Source organism: Bicyclus anynana, chromosome 8 (assembly GCF_947172395.1).
Source record: "Bicyclus anynana chromosome 8, ilBicAnyn1.1, whole genome shotgun sequence".
In the NCBI taxonomy this organism is placed as follows: Eukaryota; Metazoa; Arthropoda; class Insecta; order Lepidoptera; family Nymphalidae; genus Bicyclus; species Bicyclus anynana.
Genome location: NC_069090.1, coordinates 16,242,724 through 16,256,444, shown reverse-complemented (window position 1 = coordinate 16,256,444; position 13,721 = coordinate 16,242,724). Strand labels below are relative to the sequence as shown.

Below are 13,721 nucleotides of genomic sequence, written 5' to 3'. Positions count from 1 at the left end.
ACTGAGGACTATCTTAATAAACTTGAGCGACTTCAAAATGTTGCAATTCGGTTTATATTTAGCCTTCGCAAATATGACCATATATCTGAATTTCGTCAGAAACTCAAGTGGCTTCCTATTCGCCGTCGCCGGGATCTGCATGTACTTTCTCTTCTGTACTGTGTGCTCTTTAATCCAAAATATCCTCCTTATCTTAAGGAGAAATTCACATTTCTGGGAGTGCAATCAGAGCTAAGAACATGTCGTGCTCTTACTCTGTGTATGCCTTTCCATAGGAGTAAATTTTATAAGTGTTCATTTGTTGTTCGTGCTATTAAGCTATGGAATGCACTCCCAGTCGACATTCGGAAATCCAAATCCCTTGACATGTTTAAAAAATCCGTTAAGACATATTATCTTAGTCACTAGTTACATATTTTATTTTATTAGAATATTTATCATACGACATAATGATATATTTATATATTAGTTTATTTTATGATATTTATAATTATTATATAATTTGTGTATTATGGTTTATGTATTAGTGTGTAGTTATTTGTATGTATGTATATGTACAATATTATTACGTACACACCACCTACAGTTGTCCTAATAAGTTCCTAAGCCTAAGGTTGCCTGGAAGAGATCGCTACTAAGCGATAAGGCCGCCTTTTGTATTCTACTTTTTCTTGTGTTTCTGTTTTGCTTGTTTTCTTTATTTTTTTGGTGTACAAATAAAGTGTATTAAATAAAAAAAAATAAAATTGCAGTCAAGGGCTAACTTGTAATGAATAAAAAAAAAAAGTTAACATTGATCTTATTTACACGAATTTATATAATTATATAAAAAGGAATTGCTGTTCGTTAGTCTCGCTAAAATTCGAGAACGGCTTAATGGATTTATCTTATCTTGGTCTTGAAATGTTCGTGGAGGTATAGGGAAGGTATAAGGTGAGAAATAATCAAATAATTTCCGGGAAAATCCTAAAAACTGCCCTTTTCTATTTCCCATACAAACGTTTAAGAGTCAAGCGGTAGGGGTAGGGTAGGGGTAGAGGTATAGAAGGGTAGAGTAGGGATAGAGAATAAGTGCACTTATGTCAAAACGAAGCTTGACCGGGTCCACTAGTGTATCATAAAAATCAATATATTCAAACCTAGTCATCATCCCTATTAATTTGGATTGGATTATAATAATCATGATGATGTTCCGCAGGTCGCCGGTGCCGAGCGACATCACCATCTGCTACTACCTGAGCATAGCGTACGCGTCCACGCTGGGCGGCTGCGGCACGCTGGTGGGCACCGCCACCAACTCCGCCTTCAAGGGCATCTTCGACTCGTGAGTGTTCCACACAAAGTGCCATTCACTCTATAGCTCTATGGTAAAGGAACCCTGAAGTCATGGGGAATCCCCATCTGCAGGACTAACCTAACAGCCTTTTCGTCTAATTGGACGGGAATATCAAATTTATATATAGCAAATATTTTTTGGAAATGATTTTAAATCCTTTTTTAATAATTAGTCAAATTTAAAAAAAAAGACGGTGAGACCATGCTATATTCTCTAAATATGAATTTCACGCAACTGTCGATGAATTGAAGACGAATTTTTATGTTCCAAAATTTTAACTAAACTATGTCTTACTTAATGCTTAAGTTGCACACCTAGAGACCACATGAAGACAAAAAGAGATATTATCGACCAATAGCAATGCATCTAAAATATCGCTCGCAACGAAATGGCGATATTTTAGAATGCGTTCTTATTGGTCGATATCAGTCTTTCTCTTGTCTCTCGACATGGTATCATAGCTCATGTCTACTGGAAACACAACTTCTATATCTCTTTCTCTTACAGGGAATTCCCCGAGGTGTCTGGTTCGGTAGACTTCTTCTGGTTCATGGCGTACAGTACGCCTCCCATGCTGGTCATGCAGATACTGGTGTGGGTGTCTCTCCAGGTCACTTATATGGGGCTTTTCAGGTGAGTAATCCTAACTTGGAACAAAAACTCTTTTACGAACTCTTTCAAAAACCATCGTATTGCTTCAAGGAGTATTCTAAAAAAAGCCGTTCTTGAAATTTGCGCTTAGCAACACATTTAGCGATTCATTTTTATATTTTAGACTAGCGGACGCCCGCGACTTCGTCCGCGTGAAACTTGATGTAAACTTTTAACTACCCCTACCCTACCCCCTACCCCTACCCTACTCCTACCCTACCTCTACCTTTTTCTGAACTTTCTTTGCTATAAACCTCACGGAGCCCGAAACCTTTCCAACGAATGCAAACCGTGGAAATTGGTTCGTGCGTTCTGGAGTTATAGCGTCAGGAAGGAAAACTCGACTTATTTTTATATAGTAGATTAGCAAGCTCAACCAATCTGAATGTTGATTAGCCCGCCTCAACACTTGATTTTACTAATATGAAAGTGATTGCTTTTTTGTCTCTCAATAGATCAACAACAGTTATTGATCAAATATTACATGATTTATTTCAGGCCTAACAGCGAAGCAGCAAAACGGGTGAATAGAGCCTCCACAGGTTCCAGCAACACTATGAAAATCATTAAAGAGCAATACAAGGGACTTGGACCTGCCACTTTCCATGAAAAGGTAACTTGATATATATATGTCGATTCGCAAAATATTGGTCATTTAGAAGCAAATAACTATTTAAAACAAAGAAAATCATACATACAGACGAACGTAGCACCTCCTCCTTTTTGGAAGTTGGTTAAAACTAGTGTGTTATAGACTTCACAACTGAAGTAAAACTTCTTTAAAAAACAAAGCGGCATCTATGAACCTCGGGCATAACTGCGTCACAACAGGTGTTGAAGTGTACAAAATGGGATTGTATCAAAGTTCACCTAAGAACGCCATCTACTGGTAGTTTAAAATAACTTTATTACGTAGCTTTATTACGCTTGTAAATGGCAGCAACCATCCTAAAAGCCTTGCCCGATTACAAATCGTCTGTATCTCTCTCTCTTTGTCTAATACGATACTGTAGATAGAGAACGATAGACACGAATTCGAAGTTCGCACTGTCGAGTTATACAAACATCGCTACAACTCGTGCGCATTGACTTGACACGTGGCTGCCAAACAAACACAATACAAACATCAATCAAGTTAATCCGCACAAGCTGTACATTACAGCGCTACAGATGACGTTAGCGGTTGTGACATGTCGTCCGTGTGTGGTCACCCTTAAAGTATTTATATGTTGATTGAACATGATGATGATGATGATGATGATGATGATGATGATGATAATAATGATGATGATGATGATGATGAGTTTCTCATTAGGCTTCCGGGCTGCTGTTCATCTTGGCGGTGTTCCTGTACATCTTCAGGAAGCCTGGCTTCATGCTCGGCTGGGCTGACGTCATCACCACTATGTACGTAATCAAATACTAGCTTTGTAAAGATTTCTATCTGTACTAATATTATAAAGCTGAAGAGTTTGTTTGATTACTTGAACGCGCTAATCTCAGAAACTACTGCTCCGATTTGAAAAATTCTTTCAGTGTTAGATAGCTCATTTATCGATGAAGGTTGTAGGCTATATATTATCCCCGTATTCCTACGGGAACGGGAACCACGCTTGTGAAACCGCGCTATAGTATTCTATAAATCGTCATCATTTACTTGTATGGTCCAATGTAGGGTATACAAACAGATCTCCTTTCTTTTGTAGGTTTTGCACAGACACACAGTGTGTGTGTGCATAAATACTGTGTGTGCTTGTGTGTGAATGTGTGTTTCTTAAATTTAAGATATCGCCCATCTGACAAATGCTATACAGTTTTCGGTTCGGCATTGCCATAATATGTTGTATATTTTAAAGGAACATTTGCAACAATTCATCGGAAAAATGTCAATGCATATAAATGCCACTGCTCTCTATTGAGCCGTGATAGCCCAGTGGACATAACCTCTGCCTCCGATTTCGGAGGGTGTGGGTTTGAGGGTGTGGGTTCGAATCTGGTCCAGGGCATGCACCTCCAACGTTTCGGTTGTGTGCATTTTAAGAAATTAATTATCACGTGTCTCAAACGGTGAAGGAAAACATCGTGAGGTAACCAAAGAATTTTCTTAATTCTCTGCGTGTGTGAAGTCTGCCAGTCCGCATTGGGCCAGCGTGGTGGACTACTGGCCTAACCCATCTCATTCTGAGAGGAGACTCGTGCTCAGCAGTGAGCCGAATATGGTTTGAAATGATGATGATTGTATGTATGAAATTTCCAAAATGCATTTTCTTTTTACAGGAAAGTGAAGGACGGCGTAGTGTCCATAGTCATCGTGGTGCTGATGTTTATTCTGCCGATGAGCATGGACTTCATCAAGTTCTTCACGTCCGCCGCCTCCTGTGAGTGCACATTCTTCTTCTTCTTCTTCTTCTTCTAACAAAGCCTTTTTCGCTCTTGACCATGCACCTATATACAGTCTTTATGATTGGCTGCAAGCTGTCGCTAAGTGCAGGTTAGATATATAGGTTATTTCTCATTCCGAAAAAGTTCATACTTCCCGCTAGATTTGTGAAAAACTGAATTTTACCTGAACTGTATTTATTTATTTTATTTTTAAAAAGAATATTTGTCATTACTTTTAAATATGACCAATATTCCCATTCCCCTCCAACTAGTTGGGAAAGACTGTGCTAGTCTATTGTCGTACCTACTGTAAGACAATAGACTAACGGGCGAGGATCGAACCACGACCCCTCGGTGATGAGTTCGACCGCTTTTACCGTTGAGCTATTGAGGCTAAAATAAGTTTAACATAACATTAACTTAATATTGGCGGAGTATGCCAGATTGATTTCGCATTCACACAAGGTCTTTAGTCATGAGCTTGATCATGCCACGCGGCGTTTGTCTTACGACGACTCCGACAATAATCAAAATTGCTTGAATTTTAGTTGTTTATATGTCATTAGCCAATGCTCCACTGTTTCCGCTGTATCAATAACCACTAACTTTTCCTCTTTTTAATATTAAGTATATATGAACATGTCTATTGAAGAATATGTATATTTAACAGATGAAGAACTATCAGCCTCCAAGCCGTCTCCTAGCATCGTCACGTGGAATATTTTGAAGGAGAAAATCCCATGGGGTCTGCTGTTCCTTTTGGGTAAGTACCATTTAGTATTATTTAACAAATTGGTTGTAAAGGGTCACCTTAATCAAACATTAAAAATTCATGATTGGGCCCTTATGTTAAGATTGTCTTATAATCGTATTTTTAGGTGTGGTACCCTAAGCAAGAGTCAAAAGTACGTTAATTCATTCGTTCAACTAAACCGCTAGTACATACAGATAAATATCTGGATCACGGGGGCAACTGATACTCACTGGCTAAAACATCCTTCCAGAGCGGCCCTTTAAGCCAGGGTCAGAGTCTCAGAGAGATGTACCGTCGATCTTTTCAGCTTGTCTTCGGGCCCCATCAGGCGATGCTTAAAATAAAAAAAATTCATAATTCATTTATTTCAAGTAGAGGCTCAGTTTACAATTACAAGCACTTTTGATACGTCAGACTATTTGTAAAGATTCTACTGCCGGTTTGGAAGGCAGATTCTGCTGAGAAGAAACCGGCAAGAAACTCAACAGTTGCTCTTATTAAAAAAAATCATACAATATTATAATATACAATTGATGACAACATTACAATTTCTTATAGTTTTACTTCCTCTGTGAAGCTGATCCAATGGCCTCCAAGCATCTTTATCATTAAGGAACTCATCAATGGTGTAGTAACCTCGACTAAGCAAATGTTTTAACACATTGCTTAAAGCTATGCATTGGCAGGTCCATCACAGTCTTGGGGATCTTGTTATAGAAGACTACACCCAAACCTACAAAAGATTTTTTTACTCTTTGGAGACAATATGCAGAAATAACTTATGCCCGTGTCTAGTAAGACATGGGTTTAAATCTCCTTTTTTTTTGTACAAATGAATATTTTGTCTTACATAGATTATGCTGTTATATATATATTGACAGGCTACTGTTAGTATACCTATTTCTTTAAACTTTTGACGAAGGGACTCGCGTGATTTTAATTTATATATTGCTCGAACTGCTCTTTTCTGAAGTACAAATATAGATTGTATATAAGCAGCCTTGCCTCACAGCAAAATACCGCTTCTGCGCTCGCCTACACCCCCCGGCGACGCCGCCGCTTCCTGTATACTTGTAGGGTTCTCACACATTCACAATTGCAGGTGGCGGGTTCGCGCTGGCGGAGGGCAGCAAGGAGACGAAGCTGTCGTCGATGATCGGCTCGTCGCTGAACGGGCTCAACGGGCTGCACCCCGCGCTGGTGTTGCTGGTGGTGGTGCTGGTCACGCAGTTCATCACGGAGTTCACCTCCAACGTGGCCATCGCCAACCTCATCCTGCCCGTGCTGGCTAACATGGTGAGTAAACTGACATTCCAGTCGAACGTTTGACTTTGAAGATGATTTCCAAAATAGCATGTGCTCGGACCTCTAAGGCACCTAGCGATCTAAGCCATGACCACGACCACATTAACTTACTTATATAAATATTGACGACCACCTTGGTTAATGTTGTTCTCAACAGAAAGGTCATTTCGCAGATTTCGCATTTTTTCAGTCAACTATAATTTCTATTGTTCAACTAAAAGTTTGTTCATTATAGGACAAAGCCTAAACACCTGTGTCTCAGATTGACAAGCACGAAGCACCATGACATTACTGTATCTTTATGAGATCCTCGCACGTGGTTACATATACTGGAATTTAAAATTATCTTATTAACTTTCAAATAATAACTTAATATTTTTTTTGTCGAGATCTGTTGTTGACCATCTGGTTAATCCGGTTTAAGTGATTTCATTTTTTTCAACTAGTCAATTTTTTTTAATATTTAGCTAATCATTCGTATAACCTATCAATGATTTTGTATCTAGGCCCGCGCGCTGCACATGGACCCGCGCTACCTGATGATCCCGGCCACGCTGGCCTGCTCCATGGCCTTCCACATGCCAGTGGGCACGCCGCCCAACGCCATCGTGGCCGGCGTCGCGCACATACCCACCTCCAAGATGGTAAGTGTTCACCACCTTGTATATTTCAAGTACAACTTCTTTACGCACACTGGGCTTGGGGAGTAAGCTACTGAATTTGTTACGAAAAATGTAAATATATACGATACGATATAAAAAGCGCCATCTGTAGTAACTCTGCTAAACTACGACACAACACAAGTGAGCCCAGCGCCGTATCCGTATTATCTTTTAACGGCATAATTGTGAACTAATTAGTAGGAGCTTGTCAAGTCATGCACGTCCGACACGAGAGATGGCGCTAATAACACTACTATTTTTTAAGTTTCTCTTTTATATATTTATTTTACATTTTATTCCCGGAACACGGGGATATAATATAACCTTTGTTAACCAGGGATAGTGTAAGATTTTAAGTAGCATAATACTGAAGACGAAGGAAAAAATGGTAGCCATAAGATTTTATTTGGAAGGAATAATAAAGTGTAAAGAGAAAGAAACAGAGCATAAATAGACATGGGTTGGTAGTAGGTCGAATTAACAAGAACACTAACGCCTTGGTATCAGGAGGAGCTTTTTTTTAACCAGTAGGAGTCCGGAACTATCCGGTTTAGGATGTCCATTAGAATATCCTACACTATCTTTTTTTCCTCCTGGAAAAAAAGATAGTGTAGGATTCTAATGCTGGAAGATTTTTGATCAAACGAACAGGCAAATCTTTCGTCTTTATAATATTCGTAAAGTCAAACAAACAAAGCGAATAGTACTTGTAGACTTGCTGTGCCGTGGGAGACTAACATTACGAAGGACCAGAGTATAAAAGTGAATAAATATTATGAACTAACTAAAAATGGCTATGTAGTTAGTCTGTATGCCGTAGACGTAGGTGCGAGAGGATTACCAGCAAAATCTCTTTTTAATTCTTTGCTTAAAGACCTTGGCCTCTCTAGAAGTGCAGCTAGTTCTATATTAGAACGAGTATCCAAAGCTGCTCTAATAGGATCTTACCAAATTTGGCTAGGCAGGTAGAACAACACGAGCAGAGAAGGGGAGTGTTGATCGATCGTCAAGGAATTCCTTAACCCTACATCCAGTAGTCACAGGTCCTGGACTTTGCTTGATGTTTTTCTCTCTACCACGCAATGGACTCGGCTCCTGCACGGTGAATCCATGGAATGCTAAGATATTCGTCTCAGCGTTATTTTTGCTCCTCCAGGCTATCGGAGGCATCGGTCCAAAGATCATCACCACCCTGATCGTATGGGGCGCCTACCCCACGTGGGGCTCCCTCATCTTCAAGGAAGGGGACATTGCTGCTCTGCACGGCAGTAGTGCTGCCACGCAAAACGACAAAATGCTGCTCAACTGTAACGCGTCCGCCAACAGCCTCGACTCCAACACAACGTTCAGCTGCTCAACGCCGGCGTCCAAGATCGCCAACCAGACCGTGGCTTTGCAGGTCAGCAAGGGATCGTTCACATGTAAATATTTACCTTTCATTAAGAGTTAGGTGAATTTTGTGTTAATTAAGTAAATTGGTCCGTAAATTAAGTATTAAAAATTACGGATCAAGTATCAAAATAATTTTATTTACGGCTCTTAAGTATAAAATAGCCATCGATATAAATATTGCTAGACGGCTTGGTCATAATATCTGGTGATGCCTGCTTTGAAGGCTCATGACAAACCTTTATATGAGAAGTAATTTTACAAGTTAGTATATAATAATAATGTAATTTATGCATACCCTAGTTGCAAATTTTGTGCATACCACTGGGTGGGACAGTCCAGGCTAACTTTATAAATAAAAATATTTTTAGATTGTTACCTCTATCAGTGGCAATTTTATACCTAATGTATTTAAAATTATATATTGCTGATATAAGATGAGGGAAATGATTGAATTCGTTGCTCAGTGGGTCCAATACAAAATGTTGCCAATGTACAAGTATTTATTGTAATACCAATGTGTTTATAACTTTTTTTTGTTTTGGTAAGAGTCTAATAATTATCTTTAAACTCCATTCCTGTGAAATTCCGTTTCTTTTTTTTTAATTTACCATCTTCGTACTATTGTCTTACAAATGAATGAGCACATTTGTAGTTTATTTGTTTTAATGTTACCAAAACAAAAAAAAATATCTCTTAGCACTCACAGAGCATTTGCTGTGTTCAAAGGAATCTTAAAATGTAAAAGCATTTACATAATATTTTTGTAGTACCTTTTATAGTATAGCGACTCACTAGATGGAAGTCAAATCTTGTCATGTACTATGATTCCATCGAAGCTAAAGTACGCCAGAAAGATACGAGATCTGGCAAATGTGACGTCATAAATTGGTTACGATTGTGACGTCATAAAAGTTTTGATGATGAATTTTATTACGAGGGTAGGTTATTATAGATGCAGACTAAGAAAGGTAGATGAAACCTAATTATCAAAGCGAAAAACTTTCTAGTGAATGAGCTGTTACACTTTGTTTAAATAGATGAAAACGAGAGTAGCTCGCATTCGAGATGCTCTCGTTGTGTTATTTATCCTTTAGCTGGAGAAAGCCTCACCTAAAACTCAGTCAGGTCTTTTTTTCACGTTCAAGCAATAAAAAGAAGATGACCACGTGAAGCATTCAACCTAAAATGATTAATTTTTTCATTGCCGCCATCCAATATTGTCATCTTTTAATATCGTTGAAAAAAAAGTATAAAGTTAGTGAGGTCTTCCGCAATATCAGTCTAGGATGAATCAAGAAGGGCTGTGTTTAAGCTTCGTCTATCCTTTTCACACAAGTCTGTGCATATTACCTACGTTACCAAAAGATATACTTTATACATACAAAGTGATCTTATGATGCGGGTGCGGACTTAGATATATATAATATAAATGTATAAGGGCGTGTCCACACTTCACGTAAAGTCAGTCGTTAACTGAACCGTCTTAAGACCATTAATGGCCCTTTCTGTACATATAATTAAATGATTAATTAAAAACAATTTAAAAATTAAGGTTTGTAACTGTGTTAAACTCTATTTATTTATTTTTAATAGGTATAGCTTAATATTTTATAGAACTGGGACTTAAATCCAGAACCTCATGATCCAAAGTTACAAAAAACTAATCATTGGACCAACAAGACAGTTTTGACAGCCTACGTTGCGCAGTGGATTTACAAGACGATGGTCCTGAGTTCGATCCCCGGTTGGGTGGATTGAAGTTCTGTTTCCAATTGGTCCAGGTCTGGCTGGTGGGAGGCTTCGGCCGTAAATAAGTCACCCTTCCGGCAAAGATGTACCGCCTATCAATTTAGCATTTCTAAATGATTCTTTCCATGATGTGTAAAAACTGAATGGGGTTTGGATTTCATCCTATTCTTAACAAGTTAGCCCGCTTCCATCTTAGATTGCATCATCACTTACCATCAGGTGAGATTGTAGTCAAGAGCTAACTTGTAAAGAATAAAAAATGTTGTTATGTGTAATTTCAAAAGCAGACTTATGTTTGTTTTATACAGCGTTGATATCTTTAGTAGTACATAATGGAAACATTATGGTTCGTATGTACGTAAAACTGACCTTATATAAGTACATTACGACAGCTGACTTTACTTCAAGTGTGTGAAGTGAAATGTTTAATATATAAATATATTTACTTGGCTTCTTTTCATATTTACACACTGCCTGTGTTAGTGACCGTTGTGAGGTCACGCTGGAAAGTGTCTGAAATTGACATATGTCCATTCATAGACAATACTATTAGAATATATAATCCTACTCTCTGGTCTGTTATATTTTTTATTTGAACTAAAAATTGTCTTCATTTTCTTTCAAAATAGTTGTCATTTTAACAAAAAAAAAGTAGCAGAGCGTGGTAATGATAATCTGTTATAATTTGTAAAAAAAGTAGCAGAGCGTGGTAATGATAGTCTGTTATAATTTTTTGTGTTATTTTTGAAGTCTGTTTGTCTCTGGGTTAGTGGTAAAGTGTACAGACATGCATTTGATAGTAGATAGTTGACCAAAGTTTTTGTAGTCACCGTGTTGGTGTATAGAACTGAAGAACAGTTCTTTAACGAAACAAACCGTTTTAACGCACAAACGCTCTTATTCTAACTACCATACACTACATCCTATGCAAAACGGACTTTCAATTGTCAGTTCCAGGATGAAAAGACCAAAGACAATTTAAATGAGAAAAAAACAGACCAAAGAGTTAGTAAACAGACATGCGCAGTGCGTCAATGTGATGAAGGGCCAATCGAAGATAAATTAGATATAAATTTTTGGCCATGCTTATTTTGGTTGTCTTTAGACCGGCATGCTTAAACTACATTACATGTATCTCTTTGAGTTGATGTGTAATTAAGAAAATATCTATCAACAAAATGTGAACAACCTAATATCTCGTATTAATAAAATGTTATAAAATACTTTTGGAGTACCTTTACTGTAGTTATGGTAATTAAAATTTCAAAAATGGCGTAGCTTTTGTGAGTAGAGGTGTATAATTGTCTTTATTAATAACTTTTTCATGGGAGCTCGCACTCACTCAATAATATTGTAAGTAATATAATTGAATGTGTGCGAGCGCCTTTATAAATCTCGAATGTTTGTAAACAAAGCTTTGTACTAACTCTTAATGTAATACTAACTTTATTATTAAATAGTTATTTAGAATGAGTAGATATGTCTATAAAGTATATCATTCCTATATTACTTAATATATTTTTCAATTGAATATACATAATTCACCAGTGCCAAAGATATGACAGTTTGAATGGATCAAATGCATAATACATTACAGTCTAAACAATCGTAAACAATAAATGTTATTAATATTTAGCCGTGTCTATATATTGTGATGTCTCTGGTCCTGCTCATTAAAAAAACTAAAGTTTACCAAAATAAATGTCGCCATAGCGTAACTTATTTTATAATAATGTATTTTATATTATTGTATCCGTTTGTGGATGTTCCTAGATGACGACATGTTACAGTTCGTTTCATGTAGGATGGTGCGGGTGACATTTCGTTGCACTCTTGAGTTTGCCGCGATTCACGATAGTACGTATTATGAACGTCATACAGGCGACTGTCACCGTACCCATGCTATCTGTAAAACATTTTTGAAAACACATACTTACTTATTAGTTTGAAAATACAAATCTCGACGATTGAAATTGTCAGGTTTTGTATCAAAAAATATTTATTATTTATATTAATTTATAATTTCCATACAAAAAGTTTTAAATGGAAATCATTTGTTGCATTAATTAATATATCTAGATGACATTTTTAGTTAGAAGTATTTTTAACATCAGCTTTTATTATATTTAACGTGTTCAATCAAATATTAGCAGATCTGACTTTTTCTTTATTTAAATATTTATTATATCGTCACAGATGTATGTAATTTGAGAAGTGACGCCAGATAATAGCAAAAGTTTATACATATTTAAATATATTTTATACTAACAGTTGCTCTATTTTAAAAATATGTATTGACAGTTTTATTTTTAATTTATGATATTTGATTATTCTTTTCAAGAATATTAAAACATGGATGCTAAAAATTATAAGATTTTTCGAAAATGCAACTGATGGATTTAGAGTAGGTAGCAGTATCTTTTTCGTTATGTTCTGAGTAGAAAAACTAGATCTGAATTACAAATTTTTATACAAACATCATGATATTTTTAATATGTACTTAACATATTACTTCGCACTTAATTCCTGTGATATGTTATTGGAAGAAAATATATATGTAATTATTATCATGTCTTTTGAATAATACTTAAATAATTAATTTCTGGAATTATAAAATCAAGTGTATTCACATTTTACATTACTAGTACTTTTTGAAATACTTTTTTAGTTATTTATAACATTTATTCCCATTTAAATAACTGACTGATTTTTCTAAAAAAATACTTATTGCATTTTTATCTATGAATATGATATGTAGATCTTTTGATGTGCTTGAAACTGGTGCTGATTATGTCGTTCTAAATAATAACTAAATTGATAATAATAATTGACCTGTCAATTTAGTGTAGAGATAAGCGCAAGATACTCGTATTATCTTGTTCTATATAAAATTTACAAGAATTGATCTGTCAATTTAGTATAGAGATAAGCGCGAGATATATATTCTGATGCTGGCAACAAAAAAGTGTAGAAACGGAACTAACTTTTTTCTCTCTTACAACACTGTTCAACTTGTCAGTTGTTAGTGTCTATGCTGTCAAAAGTGATTATTCTGTCGGCTTTGAAAGATATTGTTAAGGTTACGTTTACGTTTTTCGTATTCGTGTTGCCATATTGGCGATAGTGGCGCCTCTATTTAATTTCTACTCTTTTTTTGCCAGGTTAATTAAATTAACATGAGTTGATCTGTCAATTTAGTGTAGAGTTGTGCGCAGCATAAATAGCACCAGTTTGTTATTTTGTTCAATCAAATATTCCATTTTATTAATAAGGTTTATACATGAATGTCAAATTATGGTTTAATATGGCGAATATGGCAACATATTCGTTCTCTTGTTCGTATAAATGGTTTTTTTTTTAAACTGTATGTCGTCATTTCTGTAAATATGATGCTCATTTGTAAATAGCGGTGCGAAGGAATATTGTATTGTTAGTTGTTATAATGAAATAAAAAGTTGTGGAAATGATAATTGATTTTTTATTTGCTTTG

General features: G+C 36.3%; 1 protein-coding gene across 2 annotated transcripts in view; it reads left to right on the top strand.

The window, feature by feature from the left end:
* The window catches only part of LOC112045901 (protein I'm not dead yet), a 66,423-nt gene extending 52,722 nt beyond the window's left edge, over positions 1–13,701 (top strand). For both annotated transcript variants that reach the window (XM_024082283.2, XM_024082285.2), the window contains exons 7-15: positions 1,199–1,324; positions 1,844–1,969; positions 2,486–2,600; positions 3,303–3,394; positions 4,265–4,365; positions 5,040–5,132; positions 6,226–6,419; positions 6,935–7,072; positions 8,247–13,701. In XM_024082283.2, the coding sequence (XP_023938051.2) occupies positions 1,199–1,324; positions 1,844–1,969; positions 2,486–2,600; positions 3,303–3,394; positions 4,265–4,365; positions 5,040–5,132; positions 6,226–6,419; positions 6,935–7,072; positions 8,247–8,540 (1,279 nt within the window). In that variant the 3' untranslated portion in view covers positions 8,541–13,701. The remainder of the gene's footprint in view (positions 1–1,198; positions 1,325–1,843; positions 1,970–2,485; positions 2,601–3,302; positions 3,395–4,264; positions 4,366–5,039; positions 5,133–6,225; positions 6,420–6,934; positions 7,073–8,246) is intronic.
* Positions 13,702–13,721: the final 20 nt, after the last annotated feature.